The sequence below is a fragment of the Pipistrellus kuhlii genome, unplaced genomic scaffold (assembly GCF_014108245.1).
Source record: "Pipistrellus kuhlii isolate mPipKuh1 unplaced genomic scaffold, mPipKuh1.p scaffold_m20_p_9, whole genome shotgun sequence".
Taxonomy (NCBI): domain Eukaryota; kingdom Metazoa; phylum Chordata; class Mammalia; order Chiroptera; family Vespertilionidae; genus Pipistrellus; species Pipistrellus kuhlii.
The window spans coordinates 3,375,281-3,397,342 of record NW_023425595.1 but is presented as its reverse complement, the minus strand read 5'-3'; the positions used below and the strand labels follow the sequence as shown (position 1 = coordinate 3,397,342).

At 46.8% G+C, this 22,062-nt stretch overlaps 1 protein-coding gene across 2 annotated transcripts in view; it reads right to left on the bottom strand.

The window, feature by feature from the left end:
• Nucleotides 1-11,885: 11,885 nt before the first annotated feature.
• Nucleotides 11,886-22,062, bottom strand: part of TRIM44 (tripartite motif containing 44) — a 78,677-nt gene continuing 68,500 nt past the window's right edge. For both annotated transcript variants that reach the window (XM_036427096.2, XM_036427098.2), the window contains one exon: nucleotides 11,886-16,337. In XM_036427096.2, the coding sequence (XP_036282989.1) occupies nucleotides 16,310-16,337 (28 nt within the window). In that variant the 3' untranslated portion in view covers nucleotides 11,886-16,309. The remainder of the gene's footprint in view (nucleotides 16,338-22,062) is intronic.

Sequence of the window (22,062 nt, the reverse complement as noted above, 5' to 3'; positions counted from 1 at the left end):
ATGGCTTGTTGATCGGGAGGATTTGCCCCTTCCTGCCATCTCATCAAAGAGCAGAACATAGAATAGGGCTTTGTGAGGCTAAGGAATGTGCAACTTAATGAAAAGCATGCATTCCATAATTCAAGGAAATTACAGTATTATTACTTGCCAGCATAGCAACAAGATATAAATAGATACTAATAAGCAAAAGTAGGTTAATTGCTGCAACAGTCTGATTCATTAATAGGGTTGCGTTATATAAATGTTTGCACATGTAAAACGCCTTTAATAGATACGTGGATTTTAATTGCTGCATTGGCCTGGAAAATTACCGGCTCAGCCGCTAGCTGTGTGATCTCAGACGACTCCCTTCACCTTTCTGAGCCTCGATTTCATTGGCTATAAAATGAGACTAATTCTTTCTTTCTTGTCCTAAAGGACCAGGTGAGGTAATGAATGAGAGGACTTTGAAGACTGGAAATCATGACACTTTCCTTAGGTATTTAATAATTACTGTAACTAATAATCATCTGAAAAATATATACAAGGAAGACAGAAAGACTCACTGTTTGAAATGCCAACTTTAAAGGTGATCCAGAGACACAAAATGCATGCTTTTCTTTATAATGGCATCTGTAAGGTGGAGATATTTCATTTGCTTCTTTAAAGATGAACAACCTTTGGCCCTTGTAGCACTTTCTTTAGGGAGCGATCAGCAACTGGAGAATTGTTTCAGACAGAAACCTGAGCGCTCCCAGCTCCTGGATTAAGGCAGCTCCCCTTATGAGTGCATTTTCTGGGTAAACATGCAAACTGGATTAAGCCGAGCACTTCATTGTGGATAAGGAAAATCGATGCCCTGTGGGTTAACTGTTTATAGTCTTACTACAGAAACGAACACACCATTTATATTTAAGAGTTTTGTATTCTCAAGCTAACCATGGCTGCTGGCTTCTCACTTCAAGTTCATGCACAGAGCCATCACCAGGGAGAGTCCATGCCTGTGGGTTAAAAGCAACTAATGTCAGACCCCTGCTGGCCTAGTCTGGCACTGCATCGGAAAACACACTCTCCAGTTCCTATTAATGGGGAAATTTGCCCCAAGTACAAGAGAGTCGGCATGCTAAGGATTGTCTGGCCTCACTTTATATCTAGTTGTCAGGATTCATCAAAAGGTGTGTCAAAATGGGAGCAAGAAGAAAAGTCAGACTTGACTTACAATGGAGAACAATGGCTCTGGAAGTGCAACCGAGGGATGCTGGTCTCCCTTAGGGCAGTTTGGGGCTTGAACTGGCCTGTCCCACAGCTCGCTTGTCATTGCTGTAGCCTGTAGTGCAGCCTTATTTTTCAGTTGGCTTCAGACTCCCTGTTGGTTGCATACTTTGACCTTCTGGGGGGGGGGGCGAGGCTTTCTCCCCATCATTTTCATGCTGTATCTTAAAGTGGGCAAGGAGGAGGACTAGGAAGGCTAGAGGTTAGAATGGAGGGCTCAAGGACGAATGTGATAGGGTCACATGGATAGGAAGTGAAGTTTGCAAGTATAAGAAGGGCCCAGAATGACACACCTTTCCCTCCTCGTGGCCTGTGTTCTCTCCTCTTCCCATATGAAACATGAAACGGGGCCGGCCCCTGAGAGGAAAAGGGTGTCTAGGAGATAGGCAGCACCAAGCAGCCAAGGGAAAGAGAGAAGAAACCCAAACAAAACAAGAGCCTCAGGTGAAGAGAGCACAGTGCTTGTTTTCAGGAAGAGGATCTTGATTAGGGCTCCTGGCTGGGAGAAACTAGTCTTCGCAGAAGTGAGGAAATCATTTCAGAGGAGCAGAGGCTGGCGAGTGGCAAAGGGGCTGAGGTGCCTGGCTCAACTCCCAACCTAGAGTTTTGGCCACAGTGAACCAGGGAAACCCCAGGGAGCAGGACAGTGGGTTGGGACTGGGGAGCCATTAGGGGTGAGGAAAATCATTTCACGTTCTCTGCTTTAATATGGCCTAGCAGGTAAACTCTTCTTCTTCTTGTGCTAAAAGATCTGTGCCTTAACTCACATGGTCCACCCCAGTGGCCTCAGGACTTGAAGGGCATAGGAAGGTGGAGTTGTCCTGGAAACCAGGATATCTTTCAGCCAAGCCCCTTGGTCCCTTCCTCGAGGGATTTGAGTCTCTTCAGTTTGGCTTGAGTGATGCAAATACCCTCTTCCCAGCCCTAACCTGTTTGGCTCAGTGGATAGAGCCTCGACCTGTGAACTGAAGAGTCCCAAGTTCCATTTCAGTCAAGGGCACATACTTTGGTTGCGGGCATATCCCCAATAGGGGGTGTTTATGAGGCAGCTGATCAATGTTTCTAACTCTCTATCCCTCTCCCTTCCACTCTGTAAAAAATCAATAAAATATATTTTAAAAAATTCACTCTTCCCAGTAAAACAAAATCACTATCACATTAGCATCCCAGAGAATGTTCTGTGATTGCAGGAAGGAAAGCTGTGATTAGAGTCCTTGTGCTTTTCAGTAGCATTGCTGGCTGCTCTGGAAGGCAGTGAGAAATCCACCCTTGATTTTCTGTGGAAAGTGTTCTACATGGATAGACTCTAAGATACTGCATCATTGTCCTGTTGATGGACACTGAAGTCATTACCACATTTTTTTGCCATTATAAACAGTGTCATATGAACATTCTTACGCAAAATGCTTTGTACCTGTGTCATAGTTTTTTGGTTTTTTTTGTTTTTCAGTTAGAGAGATTTTTAGAAATGGGTTTGAACACTACCAAATTTCTTTTCAAAAACCCTTTTTTTGGTATTTTAATCTGTATAATAAAAACCTAAGCAACCATTATGGTGGAACAACCAGAATGGCTGGTCCCTATGGAGTGCACTGACCACCAGAAGGAAGACGCTCAATGCAGGAGCTGCCCCATGATGGTCAGTGTGCTCCCATAGGGGAAGCACCGCTCAGCCAGAAGCTGGGCTCATAGCTGGCGAGTGCAGCAGTGGTGGCAGGAGCCTCTCCCACCTCCACGATAGCACTAAGGAGCAGAGAGTCAAGAGTTAAGGAGCAGTGAGCAGACGGGTGGTAAGAAATGAGGGGTCCCAGACTGCGAGAGGGTGCAGGCCAGGCTGAGGTACCCCCTTACCCCAGTGCATGAATTTCGTGCACCAGGCCTCTAGTCTATAATAATAATGGTAATATTTTATTTCTTGAGGGCTTATTATGTGACAGGTACTTCCTTAAGCACTTTTCATGCATGATCTCATTTGACCATCTCATCAAACCAGGATGGTAGTTCTAGTATTATCCCCATTTTAAAGATGAGGAAATGGAGACACCATGCATGTAAGTTACTTGTTTAAAGCGAATTAAATGCCAGAACCAGGCATCCTGACCCATAATTTGACTCTAAAGAGAGAAGCACCTCTAATTTTGGAAGAAAGAGCATGGGTAAAGTTGTAGTGAATTTGACCACAATTCCCAGGGAAGGAAAGTCAATTAGAAGCTCATTGTTGGAAGTGTCACCATCTTGAGTCTTCACGAACATATCTTTGAGTTTGGTGTTGATACAAGAACCTTAAGCTCAAGGTCATAAGAGTATTTCAATCCAGCCGGGCCTATAAAACCTCTTTTTTAAATGCATAATTCAACCAACCTACTACTTGTTAAATTTAACCTCTGCCAATCAACTGGTTGAAGTAACTCCCCTCCCCCACCACCACTACACCCCCCAATTAAATTAACTGGCTGTCAGAGTGTCTTGTTGTGTTAGGCTAAGTGTACATGGAATGGGATGGAGGGTAAATGCAATTCATGGCCAGATGTGCATTCCTAGAAACGGAATCTCTCAATATGTGAGAACTGAGGACCACTCAGGTGACAGCTTTCTCCAGGTTGTGTGTGTCCACGAGCTCTTCCTGATGATACACTGTCTCTGAGAGAGAAAGGATCAGAAGCAGCTAAGGAAAGGGGCACGAAGGAGGAGGGAGAGGAGAGACAGTTGTTCTAGCGAGCGGGGGTATTTATGCCTCACCACCGCTAAATGCTCTCACTACATTCCAGCGGACCTCATAATCTCCTAAGAAAATACCACCCCGTTGTCTCTTCTTTACTTGGAAGGGCATGAATTCTGTGAGAGACAGCCGTGGCCACGTGGAGGGTATCATGCACACTTTCTATACGAGGAACAAGGTTGTCACTAGATTACCAGCTTAACAAAACACACACACATGCACAAAACACACGGCACTGACCGGCCTGCTGGGGAGGGTTAACAGTGTAAAAACTGTAACATGTTGGAAAACTCGAACTCCCAGGACTCCTTTCAGGGAACTAATGGTGTGGAGTTGGAAGAAATAGTTGGAAAGACATTTGGAACTGGGTGAGGTGATACATCCCAAAAGGGTGAGCTGGAATAACAACAGATGGTCGCTGAACGGTCCTTTCTAAAAAGGGGTCAGGGTTTTTGTTTCTGTGAGGGTGGTATGTGGGTTGGAGCACATAGCAAGGTGCATACCATCCTATCCTCTAAATAAATGTTGACCTAATATTTAAAAACAGCAGTTTGAAGGGGTGTCAGCTCATTCTTCTTAATGTGCCCACATTTTCCTCTGGTGTTGCATTCTCTCTCTCTCTCTCTCTCTCTCTCTCTCTCTCTCTCTCTCTCTCTCTCAACAGCACCTCCCATCCCTGTGCTATTTTCTGGCACACATGAGCACACCTAAAGGTTCAAGTCTGAAGTGGCAGGGAAGGCGTTTGAGAATGATCCACTTTCAACTCACATCATTAAAAAATGGCAGGCACAAGTGGCCATTTTTAATGACCTGACACATCAGTTTACTAGTCCCGAAAATGATGTAATAAGCTGGAAAAAAGAGGCCTGCCAATGCCCAGGGCTACTCAGTACCTTCACCAGTGCTTGATGTATTGTTGTGGTAGAGGACTCAACCCAGCAGGCCGGTGCTGCCTTCACTCAGAGTAATCCCACAGGCAGCCTGGACAAGATAACGGAGGGCAGGGAGGAGGGTGGGGAGGAGGAAGGGAGGGAAGGAGGAAGAAAAAGGAAGAGAGAGAGAGAGAGCTAATGTCTCTGAAGCTCTCAGACTAAGAATTCCAGCCCTTGGAATGTTTTCCTTCAGTATCAAAGAAGGAACCTGGGGGAAATCTGCCAGAATGTTCTAATGTGGACTCTTGGGAGACGAAACAGCCTTTTTCTTCTGCGAGACAGTGGCCACACCTGGTTAAGAAGTCGGGTTTCCCAACAGCTATATGACCTTAGGGAAATCACTTCATCTCTTTGGACCTCAGTTTTTTCCACCAGGGAAATGAGGTCAGTGTGTCCATGGATTCATCTCTAAATCCATGTTTCCTAAAATTGTCCCATGGTGCACCCGGAAACCATACCCTATGCTCGTCTTGAAGTTCCACAATGCACATGAGCATAGTCAAAGGTCCAAGAAGTCCCACAGGGAAGAAACCTATTGAGCTGTGTTTCACTTCCCAATTTCTTTGACCACAGTACAGTGTTTGGTGGCTTGTGCACATTGCTGTCTTAGTCTGCCTGGGCTGCTATAATAAAACATCATCAACTGGATGGTTTATCAATACAAAGTTACATGTCACAGTTCTGGAGTCTGGAAGTCTGAGATTCTGGTGAGGGAGATCATGGTCAGGTTCTGGTGAGAATCTTCTGGGTTGCAGACTGCTGACTTCTCATCGTGCCCTCATGCGGTGGGAAGAGGGATGGATCTAAAGGTGCCTCCTTAGTTTCCTGCATCAAGATGTAATCTCTGGAGTCACTGCAGACACAAATGCTAGCAAGATGTCAGTGAGCAAGTCCACAAATATTTTTTGCACGTGTATTTTGTGTCAGGCAGTTTTCCCAGCATGGGTAATATAGTCATGAACACACTTCAAAGAGTTATGAGCAGTGGCCATCTGAACAAATACATGCACATAATTGGAGATACTTATAATTGATATAAAAATGTCACTGGTGGGTGTGGTAGAGAGGCCTGTGGAATGGTCTTGGGGAGGATCTAGAGGCCAAGCAGGAAGCCAGTCCATGCGGAGCAACACAAAGGTGGGCTCCATCTCTGCTATGAGGGCTCCACTTTGACGAGTGATGGGCATCACAATAAACAGTAACCATAAGCTACCACTTAAGTGCGTCCCATGTGGCGGGCACTATACGAAGCCCTGTTGGACCCAGCTGCTCATTTAATTCCTCAGAGTTGGTGGAGGACAGAACTAGTACTAGAACCAAATCCGACTACTTCTAAAGCCCAGTATCTAGGAGCAAGGCCACTCCATGTTCTAGACAGAGACCACACATTGCTTTTTCTTCCAAGGTGCAACCCTGGGGTTATGTGGTTCACAATGTTAACAGCTTCTCCCCAACAATTTAGGCTCAATTTTACTTTTCACCTCATTCCCTCACTCTTAGGTCTGTCCCCCAGAGGCCTCCCCCTTCCCCAGTAATACATACAAAATCAAGTACATGTGTGTTATCCGATGCCAGTTGTGTTTGCACCTCAGAAGGGAGAAGAGTACGTTTTTTATGAGTGGAAATTTTGTTTTTCCAATCTGTTCCTTCCCGGCGGGATCGCGATGCTTTTTCTGAAGTTAGACATGGTGTGTGCGTTTGCAGCTGAGCTGGCGAGGGAATGGATACACACCACACCTTATTTATTTTCCCTTTTGTGGAAGAATCTCAGCTGTTTTTCTGGCCAGATTGGATTCTCTTACTCCTGAAGAATGACCCAAGAAGAGGAATTTCCCAAACATCTGAAATCTGAGAATCTGTGCCTGGAATCCATGAGGCTCATGGTTTCCAGATGGAGAGACCGGAAGAGGAGGGGGCGGAGGAGCAGAGGAAGGAGGTAGGAGGATAAAAGGCAGGGGAGGCCTGAACTCTGGATCACTTCTGACTGCCTTGTGAACTAGGCCAGGCCTCTTCCTTGCTCTGCAAGTTTGCCATCTGACAGTGTGCCAGGCCCCGAGGAGACGCAGCATGTATGCGCGTCCTCCTGAGGCTGTTCCAGGGATTGTTAGGAAGTGAGTCCTCGTGAAATTGTCTTTTCTGAGGGCAGTGACTCACCTCAGTAGCACAATGTAAAGCAAAGCCCACAGCTTGGCTATAAGGAGGGGCATGAACACTCCAGATGGGTTTTCTCTCCAAGACACACACTTCCAGAAATCTTGGATTCTTCACCATATGCAACAAGTGGACCCCGATGGGAACTAATTCTTCCTCCACATGTCTTGTTCTTACGCCAGAGTGTACATACACACACTTTATGGGCAACTGAGTTTTGGGGAAATTAAGAGACCACATGTGGGCTAGGTTTGAGCTCAGAAAGAATGTCCTTGTTTGATCAGACCGTATCTTCTAGGAAAAACAGGAAGTCTGAAGAGAATAGATGAGAACCCAGCTGTTAGCAAATGGGAAATTGGTTTAAGTGTTGAGAAAAGACCAATTTTTATTGTTGTCAGTGGTGTCTCTCTCATCATCTCCACTCACAATCACCCCACTGACACTCACTACCACTACGCCCACGACCCCCTCCCCCACCAAGCCAAAGAGTATCCTTGCTCCTCTACTATAGTGACAGCTACTTGGAAGAAGAAGCTGAATTTGATGATAGGATACAGACATCCAGCTGGGTACAAAAGGTCCCCGAAGCCCCATTGTGTGGAGAGAAACCCGATACAGAAAGGTTACTTCCAGTTAACACCCGAAATCTCCTCGTGTCCTAATAGAAATGGGGAGAAGCACAGTGGTACTCAGCATTTTGAAGAGCCAACCAAAGCGTTCAAGCTCTTAACGTGATCTCCTGGTCTGGGCCATTTAAGGGTTGACTACACCCTGGTGTGGAGGAGAAACAGGTGAACACATTCTGCAAGGGCATGACTTCCACAGACCACGCCTCTCGCTCAGAGGTAGGAAGGGATGCTGCCTGCCTCCTCATGCCCAGAATGTATGAATGAACTTCAGAGAAGGAGGTGAACCTGGGGTATGAGCCAGGCATTATCACCAGGAAAAGGCGGACCATTTCCCTCTCTCTCCACCCTCCCTTCCTCTCCCTGATGATACTGTTCAGAAGTGAATTATGATTTAATCCCTTCTGCTGTTCAGCGTGTTACAAAATGTGGGTTGCAATGTTAAGAAACATTTAAGTAAAAGAGAAAGAAAGAGAAAAAAGAGAGGAAGGAAGGAAGGAAGAAAAAAATGAAAGGAAGAAAATGTTATAGCCAATGACACAACTCATTACCACCGCAGAAGATGAATAGGAGGGGCAGTCCTTGCCTGTGTACACAATGAGATGCAGTTGATTAACACGGACCATTTCTGTATGTAATGAATGTGGCACGTGCTTTCACAGTCATGCAGTGTTGGAAGCCAGGCATCGGGGGAGAAAGGATAGTTCCAGTCACGTGCTTCTTGATTTCTTTATCTCGGGGTCATCAGATCAAAGCCCGGTTGCCTCAAAGTGCTCAGTGATCCGTGGGAAATGAATCATGTCTTCATTCCAGGGCTTAATATATGCATTACATCACTATTAGAAGCGAGCCACTCTGCGGTTGTTGGCTTCCACATGGATTAAGGTCAAAAGTGGCCCTGGAGACCGAATTCCCTAGTGAGGGTTTGCCACGCAGCTCCATGAGGCCTTTGCTTCGGAATTCTCTCTTCTCCTAGCAACAACTACTGAACACCACGCTCCCCAGGCTGGTCTTATGTCTACATAAGGGTTGCTCTTGTAGCAAAGAGCCTGATAAAATGCAAGCGAGAATCTGTGATTATGGGTTCAATTGTGTCACACTGAACTTGTAGTGAGGGTCCAGCTTTTTTATTAGGTTCCAATTTCGTTGCAATCACTACTGCTTGAAATAAATGGGCAATTGACAGGAGCTTAGAGATAACAGTGATGCTTAAGTGATTTTTATAGTAGCAGTGCTTGTTGTAACAGAAGTTGACCTGCATTCTGGTTATTATTTTTATTCTTCGAGTTGGAAACTCGGCACTCCCATTGTTCGTGCCATTATAGGCGGAGTGCTGTAGCGTGAAAGTCACTTAGAAAGCTATAGGGGGGAAATCTAAACACAAGAGGCTCATAAATAAAACTTCAGGTAGGGGGAAGGGTTTTGTTTGGTTTTGTTTAGCTAAATGTTCTAGGTGGCCAAAGTTTATTCCTTTCAATCCCTAACGTGTTTGTTTTCCACTTGTGGTAGAAATACGTCTAAAATGTTTGATATGCAAAACTTGTCTTGAGTCTAACGGTAGTTTCTTTAGATGAGAGGCTCAGGGTCATCACTCTGAATACAATCCTACTGGCCTATGATCGGCCTGTGATCGGAGGCTGTAGGGGATGGAGGTGTGTATAGAGCTGGTTTGGCCCTGAATCCTTGCCCCAAACGCTGCTTCCTGAGCTCTGGGTCTACCGCAGATTGTTTATCTTCTCTATGGCGGTGCTTTTCCTTTCTTGACCTAAGTTCCCTCTAGCAGTCTGTTTCTCACCCTTTATCTGCTGTAGATTGGAAACCAGACATCAAACATCTAGAATTATGTGAGAAATAGGAATGACTAGGTTCTAAGTGGGTGCTATACGGGTTGAGGTACGACCTTTCTCTTATACTTTTGCTTCCTAACATTCCTTTCTCCTGTCAGAAGCTTGTTAGCGTGGTTCCTCATTCTGCCACTTTTGAATGGACCCAGCAGAGGTTCTAGATTTTTCTGGTTCTGTCTCGGTGATTGTCAAACCACCTGTCTGGATTCCATGTTCAGAAAGTAGAGGTAGGTGAAGCTGATAGCGGGGTGAGCCCCGGGTAAAGAAGTTGGCGTGAGTGTGTGGGCCATTTGTGTAAGGTGAATAGGTCACAGTGGCCCTGATGGCTGAACTCAGTAAATGGACTAAAACAGACAAGCTTCTTCTGCAGTCCCTTTCCCATCATGCAAAGCTGGCCCCGTGTCAAGCTGTTGAGGATGCCTTGGAGATGTTAAATTACAGGCTGAGTGTCAGAGTTGGCTGGCATTTTGGGATTCCAAGGCTATGGCAACTGATACCATGGCTTTGCCTTTCCTGGCAATTTCATTATTTATGACCTTGGACTAACGAAGATAAAGTAAGTCTAATAGCTCCCTCCTTCTAACAGTGCAGTTTCAGGTCAGAAGAGGATTTTACTGTGACCCTCGGCCCTCTTTCCCCCACTGGACACTGTACTTTGTGGAAGTGTCCAAAGAAAAGCTATAAAAGGGACAAATTCCTTCCCCACAAAGCCATGCTATGCCTGTGTGTGGGGGGGGGGGGCAGTGATGTCATTCACCAGTACAAGACGTAGCTAGGAGCCATTAACAGCAGGGGTTGGAGGTCTGCTGGGCCTGGGTTCAAATCCTGCCTTCCCATTTAGTAGGGTGTGACCTTGGGCACAGTATTTAATTCTCTAAATCTGATTCCTGAGCAATGAAGTCAGGGATGGTAATATTAGTGCTGTGAGAATTAACTAAGGCAGTGTGAAAAGCAACTAAATAGTGCCTGGCCCAGAGAAAGGGCTCACTACATGGTAGCTATTATTAACAAAAATAAATGATTTTAACCTGGAGGCTTTAATATTTAACAAGTACAGCTACTCAGCAAGCCAGTTATTAACTTGAGGCAGCCTTTTTTTTTTTCTCCCGTGACATCTTCTTCTCTTATTAAGACTGGCAGGCTAACTTTGAGCTGGGTATTTCTGGTGCCTGTTAAGGCCATGAGATATTCCAGACAAGCTGCTATCTCACCCTTTTAAGAGCGGAACGGAAATGGGCCCACCTCTTCGCTGGACCCAGCAAAGATCAATGAAACGAAGAGTTGTTTGCCTTCAGAGGGAAAGAGAACAAAGTGAGGGGAAGGGCTGGGGCACTGGGATGTGGTGGTGAGATCCTGGCACCAGGAAGTGGGGAAGCAAACCTCCCAACACTTTGTGGTTGATTAAAACTCTGAGACTCCCAAGCGTTCTGGTGCTTCTGGTGCTTGGCAATCCCACCCCGCCAGGCGGAAGTGTCCTCGGCGGCCGGGACAGGGGAAACAGGGCCCAGCGGTGGCTCTGGGAGACAGAGAGGCGGCTGTCCTGGTTCTAGTAAAGTGGCTCCTGGGTGATCTTACGTGACTGACTCTCCCTATCTTGGACAATTCCTTCAAGGTGCATGCAGTCCCCAGCTGACTCCAGAAGTCTGACAGGCACAGGTTTGTCAGAAGAAAATTGAGAACAGGTTCAGAAGCTGCAGCTCCTCCAGACACACCTGCTGATGGGTTTTAGGTTGGATTTTTAAAAATTGAACTTTAATGCCTTCAGGCAGGACTTGCAATTTCTAATTCGCACAGTATCGACTGTCTTGCGTTTCACAGTTTGCCTCTGAGAATCTGACTTGGTTTCAGTGTCAGCTCTGGTCTTGATATTGCAAATTGGACTTGAATTGCTTCATTTACAATGCAGTCCTGTCTCTTCAGCAATGATATCAAATGTGTATTCCACACAGACGATGCTGCTGGCCTAACTGTGATTTCCTGTGTGAAGTGTTTTTTTTTCCCCTCTAGAAAAGATAATAAAAATGAAAGTTTGACCTGCCGCCTGGTTAACATAATTTGTAAAGCATTATTATTTGAAACCCCCACTCAGGACCACGTATTCTTTATGTTAAAATCTCCTCTGCTCAGAAAATGTAACTGAGGCAGAGATCATTTTACTTTGAGAAGAAGCCATGTCAACATCTCGCTACATGGAATAACTTTCAGTCTGCCCTTTGCCACCCTAAACCAATCAGGAGTAAACAGGACTCCCCTACCTGGGGACCAGAATACCGCATCCCCGGCTGGTCCACAGCTGAGAACGCGGACTGTCGTGAATATCACACCCAGTGGGTCCTCTGTGCCCGACTCCGAGAGACAGATGGTATTTCCAGTAATAGTTTATTGATTTCCAAATGCACAGGGGCGCTGAGTCCAAACATCCTGGGATGGCGGTAAATCGCTCTTACAAAATAATTTACAGTATGAAGATGATGTACTGAAACATTAACTCACACGCGTGGTTCCCTAGAAAGATTGAGTGCTCCCTTGTTTAACGTAACAGATCCCCAGAATCGGTTGGCACGCTTCCCTTTTCACTAGACCACCGTGGGGAGGGGATGATGAGTAAGGAGGGATGGAACTGCCCAGGACAACAGGCAGAGGACAGCAGTTCCTGGTCTCCCACCCAGGCAGGAGCGCCTGTCACTGCAGAGAGACCTGTCAGGTTTAACTCCCATTAAGTATGAATCTATTGTCCCCTCAAGGTCACATCACACCCAGCCCGGGCTCTGTGGCACTTTTTTACGCCAGTAGACGGACGACTGTCTGAATTTATTTCCGTTTTCTTGCTCTGATGCATGTGCTGCGGTTTCTGGTGTGTTCTCAGTTCCGAATGGCACTGTTTTACCCGGCAGGCCCCGGAGGGCGGAACTGCCTGGCCTTATGGCACTTGGAATCGGCTGGGGTGGGGGCCGCAGGGAATGCTGGGTACAGACAACACGATGAGGTGTCTCCGCTATGGGCCATCTTTTGCTCTCTGGCCTGGGCCCAGGCCATCCACAATGAGATCATTTGTTCTTTAAACACAAAATCCCACATGTGCTAGGCACACGGGAAACATTGCAACGGATTCTCATCAAAAGGCACGCACTGAGCAGCCATCAGGTGAGCGGGGTGGGGTGGGGTGGGGGGTGTTTCAGGCACGGCAGGAGAATGTTTTCTGGTTGTGAACTCGGCAGCGGTGCCCACAGGCTCAGGGGAGGGGTCAGATCCCCAGGATGGGTCGGCTTCCCCTTTCACTAGACCACGGGAGTAGGGCTGTCACCCGGCTCCATGCTTTAGTTTCTGGCAACCTCTGAGAAAGCTCTCCTCCTGTTAGCAGCCTGTCAGCCCCTAAGCCCTGACATGTCTGGTGACATGTGCAATCAGGGCTGGTGGACGCCTTTGCGGTGGCATGCAGAATAATGAGGGGCTGCTTTGAATTCCCTTTGTCCTTAAATTGTGTGCGTGTACCACGTGTGCGTGTGTGTACATACACATACACTTATCTTTACGTCCACACGCATACCAGGTGTCAGCACGGCTCAGTGCACTGTGAATGACCACCCCTGCCCAGGCACAGACCTGGCGAGGTGACTGAAACACGAAGGCTCCCTTTCTTAACAGCAGACACCCTTCCCCTTCACTGCTCTGAGAAGCTCTATCCTCTTGAAGGCCCAGAAATTCTTTTCTTATGGGGGACGGTTCCTGGGGGCAGGCTTAAATTAGCAATTCTACTTAATGCACCCGCAAGTGGAAAGATAGGCAAGTTTGATGCCTTCTCTGGGCCCAAACCACAGCCACGCAATGTAATTCTGAAAAAGAAGTCATAAAGTGGTGGTCTCACTGCAGGCGGGGGTGGGGGTGGGGCCTCTGCCAGCTTTCCACCTCTGTACTGCGATGGACCATGGGCTGCAAAGTTAGGGAGAGCTGGGCTCAAATCCCGGCTCCAATATCTCCTAGCAGGTCAAGGCAAGTGAGTCTTGCAGTCCCAATCGGCTTCATCATCTGAGAACGGGGGCCTAGTACGGGGCCTGGTCCATAGTTGGTCCCCAGTATAGGTTATTTCCCTTCCTGGTTGTCAGAGCTGAGACTCCAAGCATTTCTTGGAATTGCACTGAATTTAATGACATTAAATAAAAACACCCCACTCCCCCGCCCCGGTCTCCAGACACCGGGTATTTGGAAGGCAGCCAGGCATTGGTGTGGGGACCCAGCTCATCCTGAAGATGCTCACTGGCTGCCTGCCCGCCTGCCCTCTCCTGGGATTTCTGCAGAGCCTGCGGCGGCCAGGACAGGGCTTGGAGCACAGTGTGTAGGACCTGCGGGAGGGGGGCCTCACTACGCGGGGCCCTCAGGGTCCTGCAGCTGCAGCTCTGGGAGGCCAAGGCCGCTACAGGAAGCATCCTCATTCTGATGTTGGCCACGCTGCCGGCAGGAACTCGGGAGCCTGGCAGACGCGGCTGCACTGTTTCAGGCTTCCCTGCTTAAAGTTTTATCAGGTGCTGAGGACAGCAGGAACCCAGAAAGGGAGTCTGACATCCTCTCTAAGGAAAAGCAGAAGTGCTTTCCTCGAGGACTACAGGAAAACGATCACTAATGGAGACAGGCTGGCATGCATCTTCGTATTTCCGCTCACATCCTCTGCATAAATGCTTGGGTTTCCCAAATACTGATGAAAAGTCACACGGGCTCAGTATGAAGAGGCCAGTGATCTGTCCATTGCTAAGACAAGGCTACTATGAGTATGCAGAGATGGGAAAAGAATTATTTCTAAATCTTAATCGTCTAATTTTTAAGCTCTTATTTTAAGACAGGCCATTGGTTCATCTTTAAGGAGCATTTCGTTGGATGGGTTGGGACGGTAATCAGTGTTAGGCAGGATTCTCTGGCCTTTGCAGGCAGACAGGTACAGTGCCATTGTCTTGGCCGTTTGTCGGCTACTAGTTTGAGAGAAAAATACCCTTTCCCCCTCCTTAACAGCCGAAACTCCTCTCACATTTATAAATAAGCCCTGACATATTTAGTGAGCTAGGATAACCCTAACCCAGAGTACACATGCCTGGTAGCCCCCTGGCACCAAAGGAATGGTCAGTGAGTAGCATGCACAAAACTGAACAATGATATACATAGGATTCCTACAGCATGGAAGTATTGTTTCTGGCTCAAAACCATGCTATGCACACAAAAGTCAGCAGGCCCGAAAGCTATGTAATGGGTCCAGGGTCAGGCAGGCAGGCAGCAGGCAGGAAGGTGCCTCAGAGGCACCAGAAGTGTAGGCCCCCGTCAGCAGGAGCCCCAGGGATGCTAGGATCCAGTTCCAGTCGTCCTTCTCAGAAATGAACACCAAAGCGCCACTAAAGGCTAGGAGCGGGAGCACACATCCCACCTGCCAACGAGAATTTCCTGTGGAGGCTCCCATTTTACTTCAACCTCGTTGATGTGTCCAGACACTTGACTTCATGATTTAACTGTTTGTAAAAGTAAGATCACCCCCTGATTCCAAGCTAACGAAGTAAGACATGCTGCAGAAGATGCAGGTGTTTAGCAGCGTGGCATTCCTAGGACATCACTGACCATTTGAGCATGAAAACCTGGCTGTGAGGAGCTGGGATCTGGGAGCATGATGGGTCTGCTCACGTGACTAGAGAGGAGGGTCAGCGGGCAGATGCTGGGGGTAGCTGGCAGGGAGGGCAAGGGTAGAGGGGCTCCGGCTGCCGTGCAGGGAGGGTATCTACTGAGAGACGAAGCTCAGTGCTCCATTCAAAACATCGTGAATGACAAGGACTCTCCCCACACTGCATTTAAGCTACATTAGGCTAAGTGTGTGTGTGTGTGTGTGTGTGTGTGTGTGTGTGTGTGTGTGTGTGTAGGAGGGGGGGGGGAGCGACAGACAAAAACCTACATTGAAAATTTCCACTTGGTAGTACACATCCAGCCTTTCATGTGACAAAATTCATCAGACCTCAGAACTCACCCAGTCATTCAGGTCCATCAGATCCTTCAGTGACTATTTCGGAAACTCAGGCAATTTGAGTTCAGAAAACTGGTTTTCTTGGTCCTCTTTTTTTTTTTTTTTTTTTTTTTTTTTTTTTTTAATGTTATTTCCTTTCTAAGTTTTCGATTTAAAAAAAATTTTTTTTTTCATTTCCACAGCACTGGATTATGAATCTGAAGTCCTGGATAACCTCATGTGCTAAAAATATCTCTATAGATGTCTGAATGTTAACTCTTTCTCCAGCCCTGTTTTTAAACCACTCATCTTATTTCACAAAACCACCTTTTCACAAATGCACTGGAATTTTAGAGACTAGTTATGTGGGTCCAGCCCTACCCTGCCTCATTTATTTCATGCTTTAATAGGAATAAGGTGCAGGTAGGAAAAACATTCTGATTGCCCTTCGAGGTTATTCCAGAGTCTTCCTAGTGAGGAGGTACATCTGGGTCCCTAAAATTCCAGGGGCTGGCTCCCTGAGCCAGTTCAAAGCAGCCATGGAGGGGCTACCTGAAGGACTGACCTTTCCCAGCTGCTCCTGACTGATCCAAGGGGCGCTCTTCCCTAACCCACCACTACACAGGAATGAGGAGCACACAGTCGGCGAGCATGCGCCTGGCATTCCCGGAGAGCTATGGCCTGCTGAGGGTCTGGGGACGTATGGGTGGAAGGACATTGGTTGCCGGGCAGCTTTCACAGAGTCAGAAGCCGTTACATTCACGCTGTCACACACACGGGGGGAGGAATGCTTCTCCGCTGGGAATGGCGAGCCTTCATGTGTCCTCTTCGTCACTGGCCCCACTGCAAAGGAAAAGAGAGCCAGGTGAGGCACGACATCACAGCGGGGAGGCGACCGTGGCTGCTGGCTGAAGGCACCGGCTCTGTGGTCAGACCCCAAGTCCCAGTCCTCACCCTGTCACTGCTGGGCGCTGCACGTGGCCACGGGCAAGCTACTTACCTCTCTATGTTCCGATTTATCTGACTACAGGGATCACAGTGATGATAAAACCTACTTTCTGGGTTCTTGGAGGATTAAGTTCGATAAAACACATAACATACATAGGACCACAACAAGTGGACCACTATTTAAACGAGCAGGCGTGGCTCATAATAGTTTAATAAACTTACTTGACAAAATGAATTGCTAGTAAAAATCAGGAGTCTGGCTTCCTCTACGCCTTAAGCCATCTACTATTAGGAAGAAAGACAAAAGGGAGCCTGCATTCTGCTCTCCTCTCACGGAATCCCACCAAGGTTGCAGTTCATGCCACGGGTAGGCCCCGGAAGCAGATGTCACCTCTTCAGAGAAGGTACTGCATCTAAGTAGGACGCCTGGTGATTCTTCATCGCCACCTTATTTCTTTCCTAGCTCTTATCACATCCTATAAAGTATTTGCTATTTACTCTCCCCTGTACCGCCCTGGCATGTAGAAGCATTCAAAAAACAGTTGTTTTTAAAAAGTGAGTGAGAAGTAAACACAACAGGAAGAGAGGGAGTTGAAAGGAACAGTCAGTCAGCCTAGATGTCACTGACACTTTAGTGGCCAAACCATGAGCTGTGTCCAAGAGCATGGCTAGGGGCTCAGCTGCTCAGGGGTGGACCTCCCTGGCTTGATGCTGAGCAAGAACATGGCTGAGACAGGGGCTGGGGCAGGAGTGCAGGGCCAGAAAAAGAAGGGGGACAGGAGCAAGCACACTGAGAAGTGCAAAAGCAGCAAACTTGCCCAGTTCTCCCTCCTGCCCTTCTCGAGGCCACAACCAAAACTGTCACAAGAGCTGATCGAATGGGGCGCCTGTGTGGCGGGGGCACTGAGCCAAGGCTCCTCAACCCGTCACTCCCCTTATGATCCTAGGATGGAGGGGCTGTTATTTTTATTAGCCCTTTTCCCAGCTGGACACGATGGGGCTCTGAGAGATGTAAAATCCTCGGTCACAGAGCAAGGTCTGTGTCCCCTGGATAAAGTCTGAAATAGCCAAGACAGGGAGGTTGGAAGGGAGGTAAAATCTCCTTCCTCGGGTGGGGACGGGCTATGCAAGGAAGAGGATAGGCTTGGGGTGCACCAGCCCGCAGCCATAACCTAGAGAACCTTACCTCATAAGGGACTGTCTGTATCTCTATCAAATCTGTGCTCTTTTACATCCATTTGGGAAAGACTTTAGGGAAAATATCCTAGGCGACTCACTTGGAGTACTTTGGCTCAGGGCGAAAGTATTTCAAGACATAGCCTGACAATAAGCTAAGTGTATTCCGGGAGCCCAGGGCACCAACTATGCAGCCTTCACTATCCAAATCCCTCTCTTGTCTGCTCCCTTTTCCTGACTGTTGTCCAATCACAGGGTGGAGGGAGCATGCTGGGAAGGGCGTGACCGAGAACTAGCACTAAGGAGCCACGTGTTCGGTGACATTTCTCCCAAGGGGAACAGAAAGTCTTTTGTGAAAGCTTCTCACCAGAATCAAGGTCCAGTTGGAACTGGCGTCATAACCCCCCCCCCCCCCCCCCGAATCCCCCGATTTGGCATTATATCCAAGCGAGCTCCTATTGTTCTCTTGTCAATGCCCTTCAACTATGAGAGCCTAGCATGGTGGCTGTGCCCTTTCCTTAAGCTGTAGTTCACAGTCAGCATTCTTCACTTGAAATGCATAAAGTGTTCATGAACCTACTGAAACGGTATTCAACATTGTGTTTATGTGTTCCTCTTTCTGAGAGAGGTCACAATTTTCATCATATTCACAAAGGTCAACAACCTCCCCCACCCCTGTCCCTACCCCAAATGAGTATAATGAAATTATAAGTGAGTTCTTTTTGTGTTGCCAGTTTCTTTACCATGTGACATGTAGCATTGGCTTGGGGTAAAGGTCAGAAGCCACAACTGAGGAGATCTTTTCTCATTAGCCTAAAAGAGATCTGTTCTTTGGTCAGAAGGATATTGTTCACCTCATAGTTTAAAAGCACAAGACCTTGAGATCTTGGCATATCGCTGATTGATTCTTTTATTTGCTAAATATTTATTGACAATCCGCTATGTGTTAGGCATGATGCCAAGCACACCAATCAGGAAGAGACAGCAATTGCCCTGCTGGACATTACAGCCTGCTAAGTGAGGAAGAGAGAGAGAGATGGGCAGAGATAGAGATAGAATATATTTTCCGGAATAGCATCTTCAAATAGAGCATATTTGTTTTCACAGTTAATTAATAACCTGTCTTCCTTAGCGTGTGGTCTCTCCTGGAGGTTAACAATATAATCATCTCCTAGTGCTCCTTCACTTTGGGTAGAAGCTGGTCTGCGCTCATAAGTTTTTATCTTAAATAGGCTATGAAAGTCTATACTTTCTCCAAGGAAATGGCCAGACTTCCACCTCAGCCATTCATCATCCTCTTCTGAGATGTCTACCAATCACACTCCGATTTATAATGGGAGTGGCACTTGGAGGTTATTGAGATGCTTTTTAATGTCTGTTTTGTTGTTGTTTGAAATCAACTAAGGGTGTTAGATAGACAGCCAGTTCTATAGTCGGTATTGACCACCGAGGGTGGCAGCATTATCTAGTTGCTTTGAAGTCACCAGGCTAAGCTGGGTTTAAAACTGAGTCGAACTCTCAACTAGTCAGGATTGTTATAGAAAGAGAAGGAAATGCAGACCCTGGGCTTGTCTCTCAGGAGAGCCTGTGCCTCTGCAGGCCTGCGAAGATGCCTCTGAGAGAAGCTCGGGTCTCCAGCACTGCCTCAGGTCCACGCTCTGACCATAGGACCAGACTGGATCTCCATGCACCTTACCATTTGTCTGCCATGGTTAAAGGTGGCTCCCGTCTCACACACCACAGGGACTGGGTCGTGGCCTGTTTCTGTGAAAGATGGAGAGGCACCAGCAGGCCTGCTCAGGCAGCAACCTTGCACAGGGAGATACTTGCACAGAAGTAGCAGGCAGCAGCTTGTTTGCCTGCCTACTAGTATGTCCCATCTGTTCTTAGAATGCCTTTCTTTAGGATGGAGTCTTCTGTTGTTACTGTGGTTGGATTTATATGGAATCATTTCCAGTCTTTTTTTTTTTTTAATTAAAAAAGTAAGTTTTTCCATTTTGCTGAGCTGTACTTTCTCTAACAAACAAGTATTGCTTCTATAAAAAGAAAAAAACCCAAAACACCCTATGGTGTTATCCACCAGTGATAACATTAACACTCTGCAATAGACTTATCTATTCCCTATCCTATATAATGAAGAGGTAATAAGCAAATTGACCCTCATGCCCTCACACAAGATGGCCGCCCTCATGTGGTCAAAGATGGCCGGCGGGGTGGGGAGGATTTGTGGGAGATAAGGCCAGCAGGGGAGGGCAGTTGGGGGTGATCTGGTTTGCAGGGGAGGGCAGTTGGGAGCAGTTAGACCATCAGGGGAGCAGTTAGGCGTCGATAGGCTGGCAAGGGAGTGGTTAGGGCAGGGGTCAGCAAACTCATTAGTCAGCAAAGCCAAATATTAACAGTACAACAATTGAAATTTCTTTTGAGAGCCAAAAACCAACTTCTGTGCATGGGCCACAAAGTTTTAATCGCACTGTAAGTGTGCGCCCACAGGTGGTATTTTGTGGAAGAGCCACACTCAAGGGGCCAAAGAGCTGCACGTGGCTCACGAGCCAGTTTGCTGATCCCTTGGTTAGGAGGTGATCAGGCTGGCAGGCAGGAGAGCGATTGGGAACCAGCAGTCCCAGATTGTGAAAGGGATGTTCAAATGCCAGTCAGACATCCAATGAGGGGTCCCAGATTGGAGAAGTTGCAGGCTGAGTTGAGGGACACACACACCCCTGCCCCAGTATACAAATTTCATGCACTGGGCCTCTAGTGCATATATAAAAATAGATATTTCACAGGTTCTTTCATAATCTGCTTTTCCACTTAACTAGCATGAAGAATACCTTCCTTATCAAGAATTATATCTCTGTAAGATTATGATTCATGATTGAAATGTCTGGATTTATTCTACCTACCGTATTTTTCGGACCATAAGACGCACTTTTCCCCCCCCAGAAGTGGGGGGGAAAAAGTCCCTGCGTCTTATGGTCCAAATATAGCCTACACATATACTTTAAAAAAAAAGTTTTTTTACTTGCCCGGCTCTGTGTGGTCTCTGTGTGCTTGCCCAGCTCTAAAATGGTTCTAATTGCTGCTGTTTACTTTACAGGGTTGATTACATGTGTTTATGACTGTGATGTTGGGTTTTAATGCACATAAAATATTTTAGGACACTATTTGTTTCAGAATCTTTTTTTCTTCATTTCCCTTCTCTAAAAACTGGTGCGTCTTATGGTCCGGAGCGTCTTATGGTCCGAAAAATACGATATACTAGACATAAATTATTTCCACCTTTTCATTCTTACCCACACCGTGACACACATCCATGTGGATGACTTTAGGTTTACACTTAATTATTTCTCCCCAAAAATTCCCAGAGGGGAAACTTCTGGGCCAAAGGGCATGGTTGTTTTTTGTTTTAATAAATTCTTTTTTATAGGATAGGTTAAAGTTTATAGAAAAATTACAAAGATAATACAGAAGGTTCTAATACCCACTTTCCTCTGTTATGTTAGTATAGAACATTTGTGGTATATTAGTATTAATTGAATTTTATGTTTTATTAAGATTTCCTTAGTTTTTCTCCGGTGTCCTTTTTCTGTTCCAGATGTCACTCAGAAACCATACTACTTACAGTCATCAGGGGTCCTAAGGTTCCTCTTGGTTGTGATGAGTTTTCAGACTTTCTTGGTTTTGATTACAGTGACAGTTTTGAGGATATCTCTCAGGTATTTTGTAGAATGTCTCTCACTTGGGATTTGTCTGATGTTTTCCCATGATTAAGCCATAACTTTGGGCCTTTAGAAAACTGCAGAGGTAAAGTGTCATTCTCCTCATGTCATAGGGAGGGTACATATTATCAGTGCGACTTAGCACTGTTGACCTTGAACATGGGCTGAGACAGTGTTTGCTAAGGTTTTTCCTTTGCAAAGTTACTTTATTTCCCTTTCCCATATTGCAGCAAGTCATAGGAACTACCTGCATCTAAGGAGTAACGAGCTATATTCCCCCTCATTTTTGAGGGTAGGTTATCTACCTAATTATTTGAATGTGATATTTGTCTCTTCTTCTTCATTTATTTATTTACTTACTAAAGGTACAGTGTGCCAATTTGTGCACAGGTAGGGTTCCTTGGCTTGGCTGGTGATCAGGGCTGATCAGGGGTCATCTTGCCGAGTCTTGCTCAGGGCCCATTGGGTCTGGCGGAGGGGGGGGAGGGGGTGCAGAGGGGTGCGGGGGGATCACACTGACCACCAGGGAGCAGCTTCTGCATTGAGCATCTGCTCCCTGGTGGTCAGTGCGCATCATAGCAACTGGTCAACTAGTCATACAAAATGAAAAGTACCTTCCCAAACCCTCACCTCCTGGGCCCAGGCCACTCCAGGGCCTGGGGCTTGGGAAGCAGAATATAGCTTAGGGTTTACCTTCAAGAAATACACCCAACCCAGTTTCCTCATCT